At 36.2% G+C, this 22,357-nt stretch overlaps 1 protein-coding gene across 7 annotated transcripts in view; it reads left to right on the top strand.

Annotated features, from left to right (window-relative positions):
- PTPRZ1 (protein tyrosine phosphatase receptor type Z1) overlaps positions 1–22,357 on the top strand; it is a 141,226-nt gene that overhangs the window by 87,204 nt on the left and 31,665 nt on the right. For 4 of the 7 annotated variants that reach the window (XM_048065626.2, XM_048065625.2, XM_013194575.3 and 1 more), the window contains exons 7-12: positions 85–242; positions 723–873; positions 4,527–4,711; positions 5,501–5,627; positions 12,246–12,289; positions 15,345–18,921. In XM_048065626.2, coding sequence (XP_047921583.2) covers positions 85–242; positions 723–873; positions 4,527–4,711; positions 5,501–5,627; positions 12,246–12,289; positions 15,345–18,921 — 4,242 coding nt within the window. The remainder of the gene's footprint in view (positions 1–84; positions 243–722; positions 874–4,526; positions 4,712–5,500; positions 5,628–12,245; positions 12,290–15,344; positions 18,922–22,357) is intronic. The other 3 variants (XM_048065627.2, XM_048065628.2, XM_066990755.1) reach the window with 2 other exon arrangements.

Genomic DNA, 22,357 nt, shown 5'->3' with positions numbered 1-22,357 from the left:
GTGTGATTTCTATTTATTCATTGCTTCTCCAGTATTTTAATGATCTGACTTTTAAAAATGAGTTGCCTTTTCTTTTTCTTTCAGGAAAACAGGCTGCCTTAGAACCATTTATTTTGCTGAACCTTTTGCCAAATGCAACAGACAAATATTACACTTACAATGGGTCTCTATCAACTCCCCCCTGCTCTGAAACAGTTGAATGGATTGTGTTCAAAGATACCATTAGTATTTCTGAGGACCAGGTAATTTAAGTAATGTATTAAAATGAAACAATTTTACATGATAACAGAGAAAAGCAGTTAGCATGTATATGGTAAAAGCTCGTGTCATTCATTACCAATTCATTATCAGCCCAACAACCTGGCATTTCTTTTCTCTAATTTAAAATTTTTCATACAACTTAAGTGTGTTATCTTTTCCTTTTTTTTTTTCTTTTTTTTTTTTTTTCTGTCTGGACTTCTGGTCCAGAGAAAACAAAATACTCCTTCAATATTCCCCTGGCCAACTGGTAGGCAGAGCATGTCCAAAAGCAGAATGATTAAGAAGTGCAAGTGGAGTAAATCAGCAGATATACTGCTGGAACAGACCAGCAAAATTTCAGTGTCATCTGAAAGAACTCAACAGGGAGAGTTTGCCCAATACCTTTTTCTCAGGGCTTTTGCCTGTTAGAATAATGTGGTTAATCTGTTATAACTTCTGATATTTTTAATCACCTCTTCTAGTTAGCTGTATTCTGTGAAGTTCTTACAATGCAGCAGTCTGGCTATGTTATGCTGATGGACTACCTGCAAAACAACTTTCGAGAGCAGCAATATAAGTTCTTTGGGCAAGTGTTTTCCTCATACACTGGACAAGAAGAAATTCATGAAACAGGTATTTACTGAATAGTCATTCCTCTCTTCACAGGTTGAAAGACAATTTTCAGTAAAAGATTCATCCTAGTATGAAAATACTCATTTTAAATTGTGTAGAAAGTAGGACACTGTATTATTATTCATAAATGTATCACTTCAGAGAAAAAAAACTACCGATCATAAAACATGTCAGATTAAATGGAGTGGAAAATTAAATGCTTGTCTCAACCAAACATTCAGTGAAGATCACATCAGTTCAAGCTTTCTTGCACTGCCCTTTTAATGCATTTCAGACCTAAACAAAGCTGCTTTTTCAGGGGTTGCAAGAGGATTTTGTTTTACAAACCCATTTGATTCTTAGTTGTGTAATGTGGATGCTTTTTCAACAGAAGTTGGACTGAAGTCATCAAATTCATTTCACGTGGGTACCAAGAAAATGATAAATGAAGAGAATCCCAAAAGCCAGATTCTGGTCTCTTTTATACCTAAAATTCCAGCAGGGGCTGGAATAGATCTCCAGCTTCCCATTAATTGTATTTTGCTGCTTTGAGACTTAAATAAATAAATAAATAATCCAGTTGAATATCTCTGAATTCAAACTAGAAGAGACTCAAAAACTTTCTTTCTTGTAGTCTCTGTACTCAGATTTTCAAAACCTTAATATCAGAGCAGAAGTCTTTCATTAAATAAGTTGATACACGACCTCCTGGCTTTTCCCAGGCTCTCAAGAGGGGAATGGGAGTAATCAGGACCAAAGTACCTCAGTGTTACTAAGACTGTCTGAAAAAGGAAGGGAACAGCACAGGCAAGATAACAGATGAAAAGGCATTTGAAGAAGGGCAAGAGACACCAGCTTGGGAAGGAATCAGTGTGCAATAAGGTGCAGATGACTGTCATGCAGGAATACTGTTGGTCACTGCTGAAAGGAACAAGATAAGCATCAAAAGAATGAAAACAAAAGGGAGAAAAGCTTGTCTTTTCTTCGAAGAACATAGTTGGAAGAACAATACAGAAAATAAAATAGTAAACAAAATCATATTGGAGATTCCAATCTTTCAGCTTTAAAATTTTTATAATACCTAATTAACCTTACCGTAGTCTAAGATTTCAGAATCAGATTCACTCGTAGACAAGTGAGGACGGGAGGAAAAAGGATAGCAGAGAAAAGTTTGTAATTTGAGTTTGGATCGGGGGAAACTTCGTACTAATATTACAAAAAAAAAAACTGCTTGGAGAGTTAATTTAAACACCTACCAAAATATGAATATTTTGATTCAATCATTAAAAAAAACAACCAAACAAACAAACAAAAACACTTTATTTTCTGCCTTACTTCTCAGAATTGAGAAGGGAATCATCTTTTCTGGTCTAGTGATTTACTTATGCCATCTGGTGGAAATGAGCTGGCATGACTAGTTTCAGTAATGGAATGAAATGTATGCAACTTGAAAATTTATTTATATTTTTAAATTTCCTATTTTTTTACTTCAATTAAAATAATTCAGTATAATGAATAAAATGGTATGTCCAATACATAGCTTGGTGGTTTCAAAGCCCAGTAAGCTATACAATTCAGACTAAATTACACAGACTACTACTGCTTCTACTGTTAGCTCACACACACACACACACGCAAAATGCTGCATATCTTCCATTAACTCCGACTAGAGTTCTCAGAACGTTCCACCTGCATACAAAGTGGAAGAAATTTGGTTTTCAAAATACTGTGTTTTGAGTGCCCTCCTGTGTTCAAGTGGTGAAATGCAAAGTTAATTGGAAGAATTTTCTTCCTTTCAAAATGTAGTATTGCCATCCAAAAGCATTGTAGTATCATGTTGTTTGCTTCCTTTATGAGAGCTCCAAAAAATCTACACCTCTTGCTTTCTTAATTAGTTAGAGTGCTTCTTTTACTTGCTTTTTGCTAGATGCTCACAGTTGTTTTTAAACATGTTCTTAGATTTGAAAAATGTTTCCTCATTTATTCCAAATAGGGAATGACTACATAATTACTCGTGCAAAAGTCGTTACAATTTTCTAATAAAAATATATCCATCCACTCACTTTAATATGCAAAATTTAATTAAATTGTAAACTTCATGTACTCTGATCAGTAATTCTGACTAGTTTAATAGATGAAATGGAGCAATAGAAATGGAGTAATAAAAGAAGCAATAGCAATAATATTCTTTCTGAACACACATTAAAGCACATAGAAAAGGAAATTGAGTACAGGCAAAAGGAAATTCCAAAAGCTAGGGGAGAGGCACAAATCCAGTCTCAGCATTTGAACCAAAATGCTTAAAACATGCAGTTTCATTCTTGGCCCTCATTCCAAGATACCTACTTGCTATGGTTGCAAGTTGGGAGCCAAAAATGAGTGAACACTTTTTACAGCCACTGCCATTCGTCATTTCTGTGTCTAACACCAGCAGATGGGATGACGAGACCAAGGGAGGAAAACCGTTTCAGCCCAAAAACAAAGCAGCCATGAACAATGCAGCTGTATATTGTTTTGCTTTATTTTTTCATGTATCACAGCCTATTAGTCATTTTTCAGTGATCTTGTGCCAAATAATTTACATTTTCTGCTAGTTTAGTCACACAGGTTAATTTATCTTGGCCTTGCATATTATTTTTAATCTACACCCAGGTACTTGGGTGATTTAAATAACAAATGACAGAATCTCAGTACATTTCTAGCAAGCTGGTAATCAGTACATATATACATCTAGAACTGTATTGGAAGATTCAGCTTACTTGAATAAGATGAAAAATGTATTGGAAGAGAAAGACTGGAAAACATGCAATAGTAGCTGCCTAGTCAGATTTTGCCTGGAGGGCAAGGTCCAGGCTCACCAAGAAGGTATTCATGGGACAGGCCCAGGACTTCACCAGGCTGGGATAACCAGAGCAATGCCCAGGACATGGTAATGGGAGCAGGCTGAAAAGGTCTGGAGAGCATTCCTGCTTTGCCAAACCCAAGCTGCCTCACACCTCCTCTTCTCCACTTCTTTCAACACCCTTTGCTACTTATACATGGTTTCCAAGCTAAAATAAGGCAAAGGAGGTTCTCGTTGGAGGATGGTGTGAAAGGGCAAGGGATATAGACTGGATTCAGACCTTTTGGTTATGTTGCATCCAAAAAACAAACAAACAAAAAAAAAAAAAAAAAAAACAACCAATCTGTTGGTGCCTCTTACTGCACTTCTTCAGTAGATATTTAGTTGGTGAAATATGAAATAATTGCCAGTTAATCCAGTAAGTTCTTATCCCTCCCAATATGCCTTTTGACTCTTCTATAAAAATATTAAAACACCCTTGAGAGGAAATTCAAGTATGATACATTTACATTTAATCTTTAAAACAATCTATTATAGCTGGTGGGAGAGCTCTTCTAATGCTAATAGGAACTGGATACAAATCTTTCTCAAAATACAGTATTAAAAAGTGGAGGAAAGAGGTCTCAGTCCCCAAATTAGCAAGCTTTTGAAAATCTAGTTTTACAACTCTGTTTCTTTTGATAGTGCATGACACCTCACATGTTTTAGTAGAAAGCTAAAAATGAGGCACATGAAAGACTTACGCTAATTTTGACAGGAGGTAGATCAAAATCTTATTAGAGTAATTTATACTATTTAATAAATAACACATTCCTTCTTTTATTTCTTTCAGTTTGCAGCTCAGAACCTGAAAATGTCCAATCTGATCCAAAGAATTATACTAGTCTTCTGGTTACTTGGGAAAGACCTCGGGTTGTGTATGATACCATGATTGAGAAATTTGCTGTCTTTTATCAACAATTGGATGGAGAAGACCAGACTAAGCGTGAATTTCTGACAGATGGGTATCAGGACTTGGTAACTGTAAACTCTTCAAGTTTCATACAAAATGGTGATGGCAAAGCTCTTGTTAATTATCTTAAAGGATTAAACAGTAGCTGGGAACTGATTCAGTAAAAAAAAAATATATATCTTTGGCTAAATCTTAGAGAAATTGTACTTCATTTGTGGGCAGTGATGCCACAGATATGATTAAACAAACAAACAAGCAAACAAACAAAACTTTTTAGGCCATAAACAGAGAAAGCTTTTGCAGACTGATCTTCTGATTTACCTGTAGTATCACCAAAATGTTATGACCATGTCAAACTCAGAGCTTCTTAGCCATAAAACTCAGAGCTCTTTAGCCTGTCAGTTAATAGTGACCTGTACTTCATTGCTTAGTGATCTGAAAAAAATGACCTACACAAGCAGCTAATGAGAATCACTACTATCATACTGCTATAAGAATTAAGTTAGTGATCTACAGCTTTGTGGTATTTCACGTATGTGATCTGTTCCTGTCAGTCTCTTTAAAGACTCATAAGCTTATCAGAGATCATGTTACCTAAATTGATTACCTAAAGTAGTATTCTTCGTTAAACAAGTATGCAGTTTGGCATCCTCCATTTAAAAATTCACAAGAATTTCTTTTCAAAGTTGCCTGAAGAGTTTTTGTGACAATAAAATGTAAAAAGCTTATATTAGAGTCCTAAAAGAAAGGACCTTTATGCTTCGTATGAAAAGTGTGTTATGAAAAAATATTAACATTTCCAGATATTTGATATATCTTCGCAAGTAAATGATTAAATGTGGTTTTTCTTTTAGGGGGCTATTCTAAATAACCTGCTGCCCAATACAAGTTATGTTCTTCAGATAGTTGCTGTTTGTTCTAATGGGCTGTATGGAAAACACAGTGACCAAGTCATTGTTGATATGCCTTTAGAGGATCAAGGTAAGTGTTCTTTTGAGCTTAGTGATCACTTTGAGCTGAACATCTGTATTAGGTGAAGTAGTTTGTTTGCAAACCAGATAAAATGTGCAACTGTCAAAATATGCTAAAATGAAATTTCAAAATCACTGCTGTTAACCTTCAGCTTGTTCTTTGCTACTGATATTTTATCATGATATAATTCCCCATTCCTTGCAAACATTACCTATGAAAGATTGCATGTTAATGTTTTTAACTCTAAAAATATTCTGAAAAACACCTACCTTGTTTCAAATCTCACAAGTGTATTTTTTTAGGAATATGACGTAGAGAAATAAAGCCATGTTTGGTATTATTTCTCTATGGATCAATCATCCTCCTGACTCCCACAATCCAACCACATTACCAAAGTGTTAAGGAAACAAGTAATAGAAACCCAAAGTATGACTTATAAATCTGTATCGATTGATTTTGAAATTTGATTACTTATGATTACTTGGAGTTTGATTTCAAAGCACTTGCGGTGATGGAATTCCCTTGCTTCTTAATGTTGCCTCGCAAAAAATCAAATGGCCTAACAAACAAATCTTACTGATTGCACAACCAGATTTACCTCTTCTATGCCTGCTGGTAAATATGAAATAATGTGAAACTATAGCATGGAGCTTGATCTTGTCCTTAATAATTCCTTACATTCTGTGGAAGTTTTAGTATCAGAATTCACCCTGTGAATTAAGAAACCTATAACTGGTCATAGGAACAAACCAAAACCTTTCTGATCATGTAACAAACCACTTTTTTTTTTTTTCAATCAATGGACCCAGATACTGGTTGTTTATTTGTAGACTGTATAACTTCAGTTTTACACTTAGTTAAGTCTGTTTAGCTACAGCAGAGTCTTTAGCAATGTTGTGATGCACTTGGGAAAACAGGTTAGTTTTTCATTTTGGGGGAACACCATTCCTTTGCACTGAGAAGAAAGATGAATCTTGATGATCTTTCCTGCAGAAATAGTGAATTAATAATGGTAATAGGCATACAATAATATGACTTTGCCGGAAGGAGGGGGAGGCAGATTCAGGTATAGTACATATAATGTTTCTATAAACATCTACCTTGCCTTTCAAACACAATGTATTAAGACGAATTTTTGGACTCTTATGCTAATATCTATAAGAATTTTCATATTACTCTTCAGTCCACAAGAAGGTTCTGACATTTCACTTTTCTGTTTCTCTCTTATCTGCCTTTTAGTCCCCATATATCCCCACTTCCTCTCCAAAATTTGCTTATGTTATGTTTGAAAATTTTTCTCAGATGAGATTTCATTTACACAGAAGAGATTTCATTTACACAATCCCATTTCTGCATGGAGTGATAAATAAATAGTTCCGTGTTGTCATTATTAAACAATAGCAAAGTCAACAACTGCAGTTGGCACAGTGCTGCCAACACAGCTTCAAAAGCTAAGAAAAAAAATCCAATGTAGGTAATATCCGTAGGATAATCCACCCTACTACTACCATTGTATCCCTGCTGTAGGGATCAATCAGACCTGGCTGCATACCAGCCTGTAATGTGCCATGACTCCCTTTGGAAGGAAATGTGGATGCACAGGTGGGCATGGAGACAAGATCTGGGGCTGGGAGACCACAGAGCCAGCACTGCACAGCACACCTGGGGTGCAGGCAAATGCTGCTGGGGACCAAGCCCAGCAATAGGCTGGTGGGATGTCTGGCAGTCTGCAGCTGCCCAGCAGTGCAGGTATGAGCCCTGCATCCTTGCTGTGCTTCTGCTGAGGGCAGCAGTGGGTTTGTGTTCATGGCAGTAGAAGGAAAAGTGCCTTGCTTTGGAGATACATACTGGAAAACTCATTTCACCCTCCATCATCTCTGCAGAATTTCTCTGAGATTTGTCTGATAAGAGATTTTGGTGCAATAAATGTTATATTTGGCAGTTCTGAGTGAAGGTCTGATATTCTCCTGCATATAAAAATAAATTTTTACACGAATTTATTTTTATTAAAGAAAGAGCAAGTATGGTGCAAGGATTCCAAAGTGGAAAAATAATGTAAAGATGTATCTATCTGCAGTATGAAAGTATGAACAGGTTAGCATAACTTTGAAAAATGGTATTTTTGTGTTTTCTGCCATTTGAGCATTTAAATACGTCTCCTTAATGTGCATTGAAGAAAATGAATGTATGCAAGCTTTCTTATCCCGTTTTCTTTTTTTTCAAAATAAATAATTGTAAAGAGGAGAGTTAAACATTACGCATATCAGAACTATAAAAGCACCTATTTTTTTTTGTCAAATTTCAGACAGTTCTGAAAATCTGTAACAGTTTCAGGTCTGCCTAAGGTGTTTTCTTTAATTTGCAAGAGCTTCAAAATTGAGGGAGATTATTTCAGATCAAATTAAGTCTTTCAAGGATATTGTAAGTTAAAAAAAAAATAAAAAAGGAAGAGGGAGAAGTTTATAATTATAAACAAAATGCTAAAATTAATATTCTACGTTTCATAAAAGTTAATACTTTGTGATGCTTCCTAGCTGACACTGACACAAAGTTATTAAATGTGCTTTGTGTTTAGTTTGACACTTCAACAGTGGTATATCTGAAATTGTTGAATGAGCAAAGTTCAGGGAAAAATCCTTCCCATATAATTAGTATGATTGATAGGGGTGTGCACTGCTCTACAGATACTTTTATAAATACTATCTTAGCTCTGGATATAATTTTAAAATGCAAATAAATAAATAAATGAAAACTTCCATTCATTTCTAATATTAATGTGTATTTACGTACTTATTTTTACTAATTATTTACATCTGAATTAACTGCTGTAAATATAGCAACTATTTTCATATTTAATATCGCAAATATGAAACAACAGATATGAAAATGTAATATCTTATGAGAAAGATTTGTTCAGAGCTACTTGATGATTACAACTGTAACATCAAATTGGTTTTGTGATCTGCTTTATAGATCTTGAGGCAAAAGGGGATTTCTTGGAGCTCCTGCTTGTGAATTTATGAGAGAAAAGTTATCTTCACCATGAAGACATGAAATAAAATTGACTCACATAAAGCATAAACTAAAAGTTTCATATTCAAGAATTACTGAGTAAGCCAGATTAATTAAGGTGAAAATCACTGCAGTCACCTCCAGATCAATTAATCTTCACATTAAAAGTTAAAAAGAGGCATGAGACATGTGGAATCATTAGGTGGGCCCTTTTCCGGAAAGAATTCAGCCTTGGAGTGGCCACTCTTAAAGAGGGAAGTTTCAGTGCACGAACCTGGTGTTCAGAAAACTCACAATCATTGTTTAGCCTTCTCCTTCTGAGATGCTTGCAAGGGGAGAGTGTTTCTCATGCCTTCTCCCCACCCAGTGTGGTCCTCAATCAAGGTGTAAAGCTTCTCCTCCTTGCCAGTGCTTTCTAACAGGAATGACCTCTTTTCAATCTCTGTCATCCTCTGTCCCCCCTGTTGATTTCTAAAATCATTTTTATTTGTGGAAGCCTCAGGATCTCTGTTATGACACCCCACAGGTGATCATATTTGAGACTTCTGCACTTTGTTTTATTCCTAAACTGTTCAGGTGGCAGCATTTCAGGTTGTGATAAAGTGCACATGCACAGGTGAATTTTTTTCCAATCTGTTTCCAGTTAGTGAAAGCCAGTAGCTGCCCTACCTGATGTAGCTGCCCAGCCTCCATTGAAAGTGAAGTAAATCACATACATAGTGTTTAATCAGCTTTGATGAAAGTCCAACTTTTACTTACCAATTTTTCGTTTATTATTAGAACTGGATTTTGAATATCTGAATGTGTGCTTTGACTCTCCAGATAACATCTGTATACCTCTGAAAGTTCTGCAGTAGTTTGTTGTGTCATTAATACCAGTGGTATTTACTTGCTTTTACTGACACAGGACATGAAAATAATATATCTCTCCTCTCATCTTCCTTTGTGGAGGAGACATTGATTGGGATTTATCAAAATAAAAAAAAAATAATAATAATAATGCTGGAACATGGATTTGAAACCGATGGCAGCTCATATGGTCAACGATGCTTTGTGAGGGTCTAACTATGCTATTTCTTTGTAACTTGTCTTTGTGAGTGATTTTTGTCCTAAAAACACTAAGCATATCCTCAGTGTTTCACTTGGGGGTGCTTTTTTCTAAATTTGTACTGATAACTGTAGACATCTGAAAGCTAATTTAAACAAAAGAAATAGGCTTTACCTTTTTCTTGCTGTGACGTTTATTACTTAAGACAGTACAGAAGTTTATGGTGTGTGTGTTATTCTACAGTTACAAATCAGAAGTGTTTTTTTTTAAGATTTTCATTGAGTTTAAATGTAGGGAATGTTTCCTATTTCTGTCTTTGTTTTATCATTTCTTCATCTGTCATTAAAATGCATTATTATATGAAAAGATGTCTTCAAAACTTTCTAACTAATGATTTAACTATTTAAAATGTAAGCTCTAGAATAAGCAATATGTGGTTCCAGAAGAAATAAACAAATTTGTTTATCAACCTATATCAACCGGTTGTTTTTTTCGGGGGGCAATTCTGCTCAGTTGGAGGATGTTAGCACATTTCTATAATATGCTGTCAAAACAAAAACTCAGCAACGTGGTTAACAGAGCTTCTGTAAATTTGTGTCTCTAAGACTTTTGGCATTTTTATGACCAAGTAAAATTAAAACACCTTGGTAAAGCGGTAGACAATTGAGTGTTTTTAATATATATTATATACATATATATATATAATATATATGTTTATGTTAATGTCTCTCCATAGGAGCAACAGCAAGAAAAGATAGTGTTCTGCTTCTGGAATTAGAGGACACATACCATATTGTATAATCTAGCACAATCAATATGTTTTATTTTTCTGATTGTCTGATTAGAGATCAGCTCAAGACTAGTGACCACAAAATGAATAGGTAGTATTTCTCTGTACTTTTTATTTCAGAGAAGTCTCTTGAGTTCATAATATATGGTATGGGTCTACTGTAGAAAGACTTTTCAAATTAATGTCTTATGATGTTTGATTTCTATCATTGAGAAGCCAGGGAATATCATTATCTCCTCCTCCATCCCTTCCTCCCCTCCGCTCCCCTCCCCACCCTGCCCCGGAGCCTCCTAGGCTTCCAGGAGTCAGAGGTAAGATAATTTTTCTCTATATCATTAATAAAAGGTTAATTCATTACCAATTACCAAGCACTTGGTAATTTATAAAAAGTTATTTATGAAAGAACAATTTATGAAACTTTTGTGCAGGTTCAGTCAACGTGGTTTTAAGTTCTAGAATCTACTAATAAAACAGAGCTTGTGTGTGTAATAAACTTTATCTAATTGTATGTTGCATATAATATGTGTCTCAATTTGTTTGGAAATGTTGATTTGGACAGACCGCAGACAATACAAATAATGTCTGTCTAACTTTGCAGAGATAAGAAGCACAACTACGGTATCTTTATACTAGAGTACTGAGACAACTCCATTTGGGAATCACAGAGGAGATGCAGACATACAATTCTGTGGGATGTTGTTAGAATCACTTCCCAGGCTGAGAGACTGGCATTTTCATTCAGTGCAAATCAAATTCAGGATCCATGTTAGCACTGATGAATAGACGGGGCACTACAACATTGCTTAGGAGAAAGCCTTATAATGACTAAGAAAGAGAACTGGGTTTTCTGAGGATAAAGGAAGCAGTAAAATGAGTTCACACTGTGGAAAGGGTGTGAGATTTCATCACTCAAGGCCATGCCAGTTTGATTTGAAAGTTTCTTCTACCTGCTTTGAAGCCTCTCTTTCTGACCACTATCACAAGCATAATACTGGTTTTGGTCAAAAAGACGGTGAGAAAGAAGGTAAGAGACTACCTCTATACTTTAGAGGGAAGGATTTTTGCATGGATTCTTGCTTGACCCCAAAAGCTTTAGAGTATCTCTTTGAACAGTGCCCAGTACCTGCTTATCATCCCCATCTTTCATGGGATGTGGTACAACTGGCTTCTGTTTCTTACATTGTAGTGGAGACAAGTTTGAAGACCTTAAGCACTGGAGCCTTGACTGTAATAATGGGTGGGTCTGTTTAGTCTGCTCTGACAGAGGTGGAGGCCAGTGTGCTGCATGGTAAATATGATGTCATGGTTTGCAATAGTACAGAACTCCAAGCATGAGTGCACAAATGAGGAATTTTCCGTACGAAAATTATAGAACACATCATTTTACAAGAATATATTTGGAACTTTCAGAGTAAATGTAGAGAAATGTTTGATTCCCAGACTTATTTTTCTCTTTACTGTATTTCAGCATTCAACTGTGGTTTCTCGTGGACAACATTCTCATAAACTTAGATGTATTTCCTCAGTACATATTCGACATATAATGCAGTATGAAATTAGGGCCAGTCAGGACTGTTGTAGTTGAAAGCCTCCAGCCTGGATGAGTTCTGCTACCCTTAGAGCTAGGAAGCTTGGTCCCTTCTTCAGACACAATCCTATAAAACACGTTAGACTGAATCTCAATAAATTCATTAACTGATCAACTGGGTCCTTGTGGAGTCAATAATTCTGTGAATTTAAAATGTTGGGTGATATGGTTTATATTTTTCTTTTATAGAGGCTGACCTCATTCCTGAACTGAATGAAACTGAAGAATATGAGGTATAGCATTCATTTCCTTTTGAAAAAGTATTTCAAAGTTATACATACACACATTTCAACAAAATGAAATAGATGTTCTGTGAAAATTTACAGACATATGTCACCAACTGAATATATTTTCTGCATTTATACATACATACATATGTATGCATATAACACCTTCTCTTTCAGATGTATTTTTCCAGAGATGACTTTAGAGATATCTCACTATCTAAACACTTCTCTGGAGCTGGAGATATATGGAGAAGTAAGGGAAATTGAAGGATATTGTTGCAGGCCTATATGTTTTTGAAAATGAGACATCAGGTTACTCTTACCTCTGAGTGAAGTTGATGACAAAATTGTTCATTTAGAAGAATCAAAGTTGTAATTCAGTATTAAGGTTTTTAGAGTTGTTTAAAGAGAAATCTGACTTGGTCTTACTTATAACAGGAAAATCTTGTAATGTGGTAAACTAAAGTAAGGGAGGAAGGCACTTGTGCTCAAGAATAAGATTTGTGTGTGTGTGCTATTGGTTGAATTTAACAGCTATCATTCCAAATCATGAAATTTCAAAATTTTTGGAGGGTCAGTTGCCCTTACTTCTTGAACTCAAGTTAGAGATTAAAGTTTATAGTATAACCATTTCACATAATTTTAGATGTTTTTATGATACCCTCTTTAGACTTTATAAGGTAGTGCTTAAGGACGTGGTTTAGTGGTAGATTTGGCAGTGTTAGGTTAATGATTGGATTTGATGACCCTAGAGGTCTTTTCCAATCTAAATAATTCTATGATTCTATATTTTATATATTTGGTAACTAGGTTTCTTGCACCCTAGCAAGGAGAGAGATGAAAATATCACAATTAAATTATTAAAACAGATTAATGCAGCTTTCACAATATGGACAATTCCTTCAGTAAGATCTACATTGGTATCAAGTAAACCCTCAGGAATTTTATTTTACTGTTTAAATTTCTGACCACAGTATTCTCACTGTGTGGCAAGTCCTTGTTAGTTAATTGGAGAGAGAGTTTGTACTTACCTTTCTAACTATATTTATCCTCCCTTGTATTTGTGGAAGCTGACAAACCAATAATATAGGGATTTCTCTAAATTTATGTAGCTACATATCTAGCTTATCATAACTGTCACATGAGTAGCTAAGTGACAGTGTGTGTCAGTTTAGTCAAGAACTTTACCTGAACCAATATAATTTAAAAGTGTGGGCATTGCCCTTCAGAAGTATATTTTCAGAAACAAGGGGCTGTCCAGTCCTGCCTAGGTTTGAGGACACAATGTAGGTGCTGCTGTCCCTGCATTTTAGGTATACAGACATTGGAATGAAATCCAAACCTGAGAGTCATGTCTGAGGTCCCCTGTATGGTGTGAGTACAGTAGATATTCCTAAAACAAAAAAGGGACTGCTCCGTGAAGCACAGCTCTTGTCTAGTGGTTAAAGACTGAATAAATTTATTTATTCAGTCTGTTTTATTCAGTCTCTGGTAAGACTGAATAAAAGTTAACTGTCCTATCAGTTGTGTGCCCCAGTTAATAGTTTGCTCAGTCGTGCTTAATTTGGGGCACCTTACTTCCCAGACCCTTGACTTTGCATTCATCTCCCTGCAGTGCCTTGCTCACTTCAGTGCAGGAATGGGACATCAACTCAGACTAAACTGCAGTGGAAACGGAGGGTTTCTCAGACTGAGAATTGCATCCCAGTCTCCTGTTTTCAGAGTGTTCTCTCTCAACATTATGGTCTTGAATAAAAACAGTTGGGAATTACCACCACATCATCAAGCCATATCTTCAAAAGAAAAACAGTTTTGATTGTATTTGGAGAGCAAATTTTTACATGGGCAGATAGTGATAGGACAAGAGGGCATGCTTTTAAACTGAAAGAGAGGAGATTTGAATTAGATATTAGGAGGAAATTCTTTACTATGAGAGTGCTGAGACACTGGAATAGGTTGCCCAGAGAAGTTGTTGATGCCCCATTCCTGGAGGTGCTCAAGGCCAGGTTGGATGGGGCGTTGGGCAGCCTGGTCTAGTGTGTGGCATCCCTGCCCTTGGCATGGGGGTTGGAACTAGATGATCTTTCAGCTCCCTTCCAACCCAAGCCGTTCTCTGATTCTATGATTCTGTTCTGCGAGAGGTTGTGTCCTGATGGTGTCTATTAGCCATAAGTGTGCCTATCAAGTCAATGGAAAGAGTTGTGCTCCTTGTACAGAGCTGTGCTGCAGATTTTGCAGTGTTGGGCACAGCACAAAGCACCTCTGTGCTTGGTCAAAACAAAATTCCCTCGTGAGCAATTTAGATGAATGTACTGTACAATTTTGGATATGGGTCAGGGAAAGTTGGGGACAAGGACAGGATTTGAACTTTGGTCCTCAAGGACCACCAAGATCCTGATTACATTTATTTATTTATTTATTGGATCTGGTCTTAAAAGTCAAAACCCTGATGTAGATTTTTTACAAGATATCATTATTTGTGTTCAGCAAACAAAGGATCATAACAAGGACTAGATAGTGTCATTCACAAGACACAATAAACTTTTGCATCCTGAAATATTATGTTCTAGGAAACTATGGTGATCCATCAGATTTAAAGACAGGCCATAAATATATTCTGTTTTTAGGACAGTTTAATCAATAAATAGAATATTAATGCAAATCTCCAAGATATTCTGATAGCAAAATCCTTTTTCATTGGTGTGTACTGTATATACAATTGCATTTTATTAGAAAGGTGTAGAACTTTCTGAGCAATAAATATAAATAATGAAGTGTTTTTTATCTCTCAGAGTAAAAGTAACACAACATGTCAGAAGTTGTTGTGCACAGGATTTTTTTATTTGTCTTTCAAATCAATAATATTTTCAAGTGAAGAGGATATCTAATCTTACAACTATATATTTTATTTTAAGACCAGCAGTCTTCTGAAAGGTTGTCAGTTGTTTTGCACCTCTTGTTTTTATGGAGCCAGAGAAATATATTATTGCAGTTTTGGCTTTCATTTGTGTACAGTGTCTATAAACACTTAATTGTCTTTGGCTATGATATTTTTTCAAAGGATGAAGTTGATGAAAAGGAAACAGAGGTGGATGAAGAAATTTCAGTGATTCCTAGCACTGGCAGTGCAATAAACCAAATAAGAAGGAAAGATTTCCAGGTGACTACATCCAGCTACAGTCAAGAAAACATGGGAACTAAACCTAATGATGTTAAAAGAAATAGATACTTAACGAGAGAAGAAGAATTGAATGGTAAGGATGATGTTTTCAAAGCAGTTTATTATCCTACTTCTCCACCTGCTAGTGAAATTTCTGAAGAAGAGGAAGATCCTTTTCTGGAATCCCGAACAATTACTGGAGTTCCTCCTCAACTCATTGACTCCACCAAAGGCATAGAAGAAGAATACATATACCTTTCTTCAGGCACTGAACCAACCAGAATAACAACTACTGGCCATACCGATGAAGATTTCTTATTGCCTCCTTTTAAACATGATCAGGAATCTGATGACTTTTGGAGTTCAGTTCTTACCACTTCTTCAGCACAGCCGGTTACAGAGGAGACCTCCCAAGAAGACATCCTTCCTTCAGGAAGCCCAGATATAAGCGTGCAGGATGTTCTTTCCCAAGGCTCCATTAAATATGTTTCAGAAGGTGTAGCACCCTCAAGCTCTGATGAACCTCCAGAGCATACATCTTCCGCTGATGGAAATTTGTGGTTTCGTAACACTACAGATCTAACAACTCAGTCTGTTGGTACATCGGATAGCAGGCAATTGTCTCAGACCAGTTACACTGAGGCTTATGTAGAGGAATTAAAGCCAGCTACAGTGCCCTATTCAAGCAGCCCAGTGGTTTCACAAGACACTTCAGATGCGGATTTAGAATTGTCACATTATCCTACCTTTGCTTTCTCCTCTGCTGAATTATCACCTCACTCTGTCTCTTCAAGCTCTGGAGAATATGGTTCTGCTTCTGCTGCCAGTGAGGTACTCTCTCAGACAACTCAGCCAGTCTATAATGGTGAGATACCTCTTCAACCTTCCTACAGTAGTGAAGTGTTTCCTCTAGTCACCCCTTTATTGTTTGACTCTCAGATGCTCGACACTACCCCTGCTACATCAGATAGTGATGTGACCTTGCATGCTACACCTGTATTTCCCAGTGTTGATGTGTCATTTGAACCCACCCTGTCTTCCTATGATGATGTACCTTTGCTTACATTTTCCTCTGCTTCCTCCAGTAGTAAAATGTTTCACCGTCTGTACACAGTTTCTCGAATGTTTCCACAAAGTGCTACTCCAGCCGTTGCAAGTGATAAGGTGTCCCTGCATGCTTCTTTGACATTGGCAGAGGGTGATACATTAATGCGGCCAAGCCTTGCTCAATATTCTGATGTGGTGTCACATCAGACTACTCATGCTGCTTCAGAGACACTGATATTTGGTCATAATAGAACTCACATATTTTCTGAAGTCGAACCATCCAGCAGTGATTTAAATGTGCATGTACTATCTACAATGTCTGAACTTCCTTATGCTTTGTCTAGTAATGTGGGCTCCCTCCAAAGCTTTACTGTTTCTTATGACTCTGCAGAATTTGTGCATGATTCTGTTGACGTATTTCGTCAGGATCCTTTATTTAGCAGCTATAACAATGTACTGGTGCATAAACCTTCCTCTATAATATCACAAGCTGATACTTTGCTACAGCCTACGCGCTCTCTGTCTAGTGATCTGGATTGGTCTGAAGCATACTCTGGTAGTGAGTCCCTTTTGCCTGATACAGACACTTTGACCGTACTTAACGTTTCTTCCTCTGATTCTGTAGATGAAATTACATATGAATCATCTGGGTTTAGTGATGTTAATAAGATGCTTCAAAAAGGTGATGTTGTGTATGGAGATGAGAAAGAACTGCAAATTTCTTCTTCTTTAAGTGAAATGGCTTCCAATGCTGAAAGTAAAGTGATACCTGAACCTTCTACATCTGTTTATAATAATGATATAATTAAACAGAATACGTCTCTGCAAGAAAGTCCACTTCCTGTTTCTAGCACAAAGGGAATCCTTCCAGTCTCTTTTGCTATTCCCACTACTAAGGTATTTGATCACGATATTAGTAAACTTACAGAAAATTACCTTTCCGTTCAGCCTTTGCATGTTACATCTTCAGCCTCTGATGACACTTTGCTTAAACCTGTGCTTAGTGCAATCTCAGAACAAGCTGTCTCTGCCCCTGCTTATAGCAAAATATTATCCTCAACTCAGCCGTACTTTTATGAGGCCTCAGCTACATTAAATAATGAAGCTTTACTGCAATCCTCCTTCCAAACTTCTGGCGATGGCACTCTGTTTAACACAGCTGCAGTAGTGCCTAGTGATCCGATATTGGCTGAAAGCTCCAGGGTTTATAAAGATAGTTCTACATTTGACCAAATATTTCATCAAATGGCACCAGGTTCTGCTACAAATGAAACTATGCTGCCTTCTACATCTGCACCTTCCGTTGCTGATATGTTGTCAAACACTTTTAGTAAGCCCACAGCGTCACTTCAGAGTTTATCTGTATCTTATGCAAGTGAGGAATATGTTCCATCCAGCTTGTTTAACAGTGAAGATGTTCAGCAGGTTATGCCTTCATTGTACAGTAGTGATGTTTTGTTCCAGCTGACCAGTTTAGAAAATGCCTTCCCCCCCCAAGCAGCAAATGCAGTAACAACTCCCTTCCTAACTGCTGATACATTACCAAATGTAGCTACTCCTCCAGACAGCCATGTCTTTTCAAGTATATTTGAACAAAGTGAGTCTGCCAGTGTCTCTTCAAGTTCTTCACTTGGTTTTGATCCTGTTCAAATGCCTGCAGTGGTTTCTGAATCTGACATGTCCGTTCATCACACCCTTCCTTTACCAAAAGTACAGATTTCTGTTATGGCTGTTCCTCCCAAAAGTGAGAACCCTGTAACTTTGAATAAGTTGCTGGTTCCTTCTAGAGAATCCTCTGGGTTGTCTCCCAGTATCATGTCCAGTACCGATCTATGGCCTTCTGTAGTTGAGGATGACTACGACGAATATGATGATGGCTTCCCCATAAGTAACTGTATATCATGCACTTCCCATAGAGAAGCTCAGGATACGGTAGTAGAGGAACAAAATGGAGAGGCAAACAATAACAAGGACCAGAGTAACCTAATTATAAGCTCACATTCTGAGAAACATGAAGAAGAAGAGAAAATTTCAACTGCTGCATCTGACAGTCATATAAACCACGCCGTGGACAGACATAATTATACATCTGTACCAACTTTGCCAGCAAGTGTGATATCCAAGAAGCACAACAACCCTACAGCTTTGGAGAACCTTATTCAAACTGCTAGTGTCCCACTGCAAAACACATCAGAGTCTAAGTCTTGGGCTGTTTTTACAAGTGATGAAGAAAGTGGTTCTGGCCAAGGTACCTCAGATAGCCTTAATGATAATGAAACATCAACAGATTTCAGTTTTCCTGACCTTAACGAGAGAGAAACTGAAGGGGCAGTTGAAGCAGGTAACTCAGAATTAACTCCTGGATCATCACAGTCATCAGCCTCATCTGTAACTAGTGATCACTCATCAGTATTCAACATCTCTGAGGCAGGTTAGTTATGGATAAGTTTAATGCATACCATGGAAAGCTGCAAGGGGATACATTTGTGCTGTAGAGAATGAGATCTACATATAATAAAAGGAGAACAGGGCCAATGGACGTGATTAAGGAAGCACTGGGGAACAGGGGGTGCATGCTGAGCTGGCTAGCTAGCGAGTGCTACTTCTGGCTGCTTAAAACTGCACCTGATATTCTCTTCAGAAGGGAGATTCATGCTTTACTTTTGACTAGACGTGTACCATCAGCAGCAGTTGGGTGGTGCAGTTTAAAACCCGAATTTGTTTCAATGTTAATGGTTTAATTTTATTTTTTAAGATAGAAGGGGGATGTAAGTTCCTTACACAAAGACAAGTGGTGCCCTTAAAAAAAGAGGAAACAATACCTTTCCATGAAGAAACATACCTCTGTGATTCTGGTTTTTAATTACGACAGCACATTTTCTCCTTGTGTTTTATTTTGTATTTTCTAAGGTGTATTGAGCAAGGAAGAAGATGTTTCAGTATGATTCTGATTCATCTTAACTCGTAAAAACATTCATTTTCATTCTGTTTATGCCAACTTCAAATTTCAGTAAGATTCAGACCTTTTTGTGTCAGTTTTGTGCAATTCCAAAACAATAGAGCCAGGTTCTTCTGTACTTTTTTTTTATACATTTAGTGTCATTTTCCTAATTAGTCCTAACTGAAGTCAGTGAGAGTTTTTGTGAACTGTGTCTGATAAGATCAGCAGGCAAAACTGCACCTCACATAGATAAGAACTGCATGAATATAAAGCATTTCCTGTATTTTTAAAAATGTGTTGTTGAATACTTGAACTATTCAGACACATAATTTGTATTGCCTCTTGTTAGAGTGCTGAAAATGCGAGAGTAAAGTCAGAAAAAATGTCTATGATTTGGTGGGGGAAGGAGGAGAACAAAAAAAAAAAAAAAAGAACCGTTTATTTTAGAAAATAAATTGAACTTAAGCATTCACAGCATCTGTAGAGGGCAGTATCATCCAGCTAAATCCACTAAGGAATGGGCTCTGCAAAGTATATGAAATTTTAGGCCCAGTTCTACAAATACGCAGCAAAATCACATGAGATGACATTACTCATGAACAACAGAATACTAATACAAAAAGGTGGCAAATTGACACTCTGTATAGTTGGGGCTAATATAATGTGAAAAACAGAATAATAATAATAAAAAAAAAAAGTATTGAAATAACATTAAAAACATGCTGAAATTATTATTAGTCCTAACAAGGTAGGCATCATAAAACTGAATCAATAAGTAGAAGGTGTCATTCAGTAGGTAAGTGGTTATCACATGGCTCAATTACTTTTTTTTTTTTATATAAGCAAAAGAACATTAATATTTCAAAAGTTCTATTGCAAATACAAATGAATGTTACCATACGAGATTTATAGTTTATGTAATGGGTGTCATTGTTAATTAACAACGAGCTTGAACTATTACTAAGAGTAATTCAAAAAAGACTATATAAGAATAAAATAGTAGTACAATAGCCTTAAATTTTGTTTTCTAGATATTATTGAAAGATACTATACAGTGTTTTTTCATATACATTATTTTTTTCTAATAAATCATGCCAGTATAGTCTTTTAAAACCTGAAAAATAAATGCGGGCATGTCTAACATGGTCTCTAGTAAATCAAATATACCTGAGAAGTTTTGTACACATTACAGTGAATTCAGCAAAAATTATATCTTCTTGTTTTGACTATTACAGAAAAACTGTCATTTAAATTTTTCCCACTCTTTGTAGTTGATTCATATTCACATTTCTTCAGAACTAGGACTTTCTCCATGAGACCACTGTGGCTTTCTAAACTTTTCAACATCAATTGGAAAAACATAAGATAAATTAGTTTGAAGAATAATGTGTATAATCCAAGCATGTCAATTATTAGGGAGCAAGAAATCTGCTACAGACGAGACTGCCTTTTCAGCCACCGTCATTGGAGTGATGGCCAAATGGGCAAGAACCTCCTTGTTGCAGGAGACTGCTGCTCTTCATTCCACATAGGAGAATAGGAATTCCACATAGGAGGACAGAATTTGGTCATGCAGTTTGAAGGAACCCTGTCCTCACACAGATGAGTCTGGGTCTCACCCTATGAATTACTCCAGAATGGGATAAGCAAGTGTGAATGCTTCAAAGGGGTTGTATTCTGATCTCTCATACATATATGTAGTTTCCACTGAAATCAATAGGAAATACTGATTTTAGTCTACTCACCAGAAACTGGAGGACAAACTTTCAAAAGCAACTTTTGCCTGCAATCACTTTATACATTGAGGATTTAAAAAGTAGTGAATAATTTAAATGTTTGAACACTTTGAACTAAAACCAAGGAGATATCTGCAAGATTGAAGCCTAGACATCTTTGTATAGAAAGCTACAAAACTCAAGAAAACACAAGCGAAGAGCTGCCTGGAAATTTGGACTGTATGAAGCTGTTTTTTGACATCCTATTTAGGACATAGGCTTTTTTGTCAGTATTTTTTTCAGATCTAACTCCATTCTCTCCTCCCCTTTGACTGAAAGCTTTTTATTCATGTAGAATTGGTCTTGAAATCCCAGTGGAGGGCAGCTGATTTCTAGACAGCAAAATTTTGCTCCCATACAGAACATTCACTGAATTAGAACTGTTCACAAAAGCAAAAAACATGTAATTGTCTTAGAAAATCTAGAAAATTAGTTTAATTCTAAAAAGTATGAAAGCCATTATTTCTGAGTTTTAACTCACATAATCATCACAGATAAGTGCACAGATAAGTGCACAGTAAGCTGCACAGATTTAAAAGAATCAGTCATTTTCCGTCTAAATTAAGTGCTTACTTTTAGAGGGATGACCATGGTAAAGACTACAGGATTGGTCTCATCCACCTTTATGTTCTCTTATTTTAATTAGCTTATAAAATACATAATTTTAATCTAAATGTAGATTCCTTGTCCAGATATTTTGGTCATCCAACTTTACAAGGCTGACAGATACATGAAATCTAGACAATATCTAAACAATAATTGGGTTCCCTGTAAAGATGGAGGTAGGAAATTTAATTCTTGTTCCAGTACAAGAATACTGCAATTGAATTCAAAGGAAGCAGGATTTTTTTAACATGTCTATAAGGCAGGTTACTAAATGGACATCATATTAAAATACAGAAGTCTTAAGTGCAATTGAGAAATCATGTAGAGATTTTCTATTGTAAAAAAAAAAAAAAAGTTATTAGTCAAAGAGAAATGATTTGCAATACGTGAGTAACAGTTTAATACCAAAGTGTTCTTTATATATTCAGATCCTTAACTCATTTGACTTTCAGCTAATAAACAGATGAAAATAAAAAACTTTCTTCTCCTATATTTTAACAACAATCTGCTATTTTTTACAAAGAGAAGTCTCCACTGCTGGAAGG

Source organism: Anser cygnoides, chromosome 1, assembly GCF_040182565.1.
Source record: "Anser cygnoides isolate HZ-2024a breed goose chromosome 1, Taihu_goose_T2T_genome, whole genome shotgun sequence".
NCBI lineage: Eukaryota > Metazoa > Chordata > Aves > Anseriformes > Anatidae > Anser > Anser cygnoides.
This window is presented reverse-complemented; position numbering and strand designations above follow the sequence as displayed.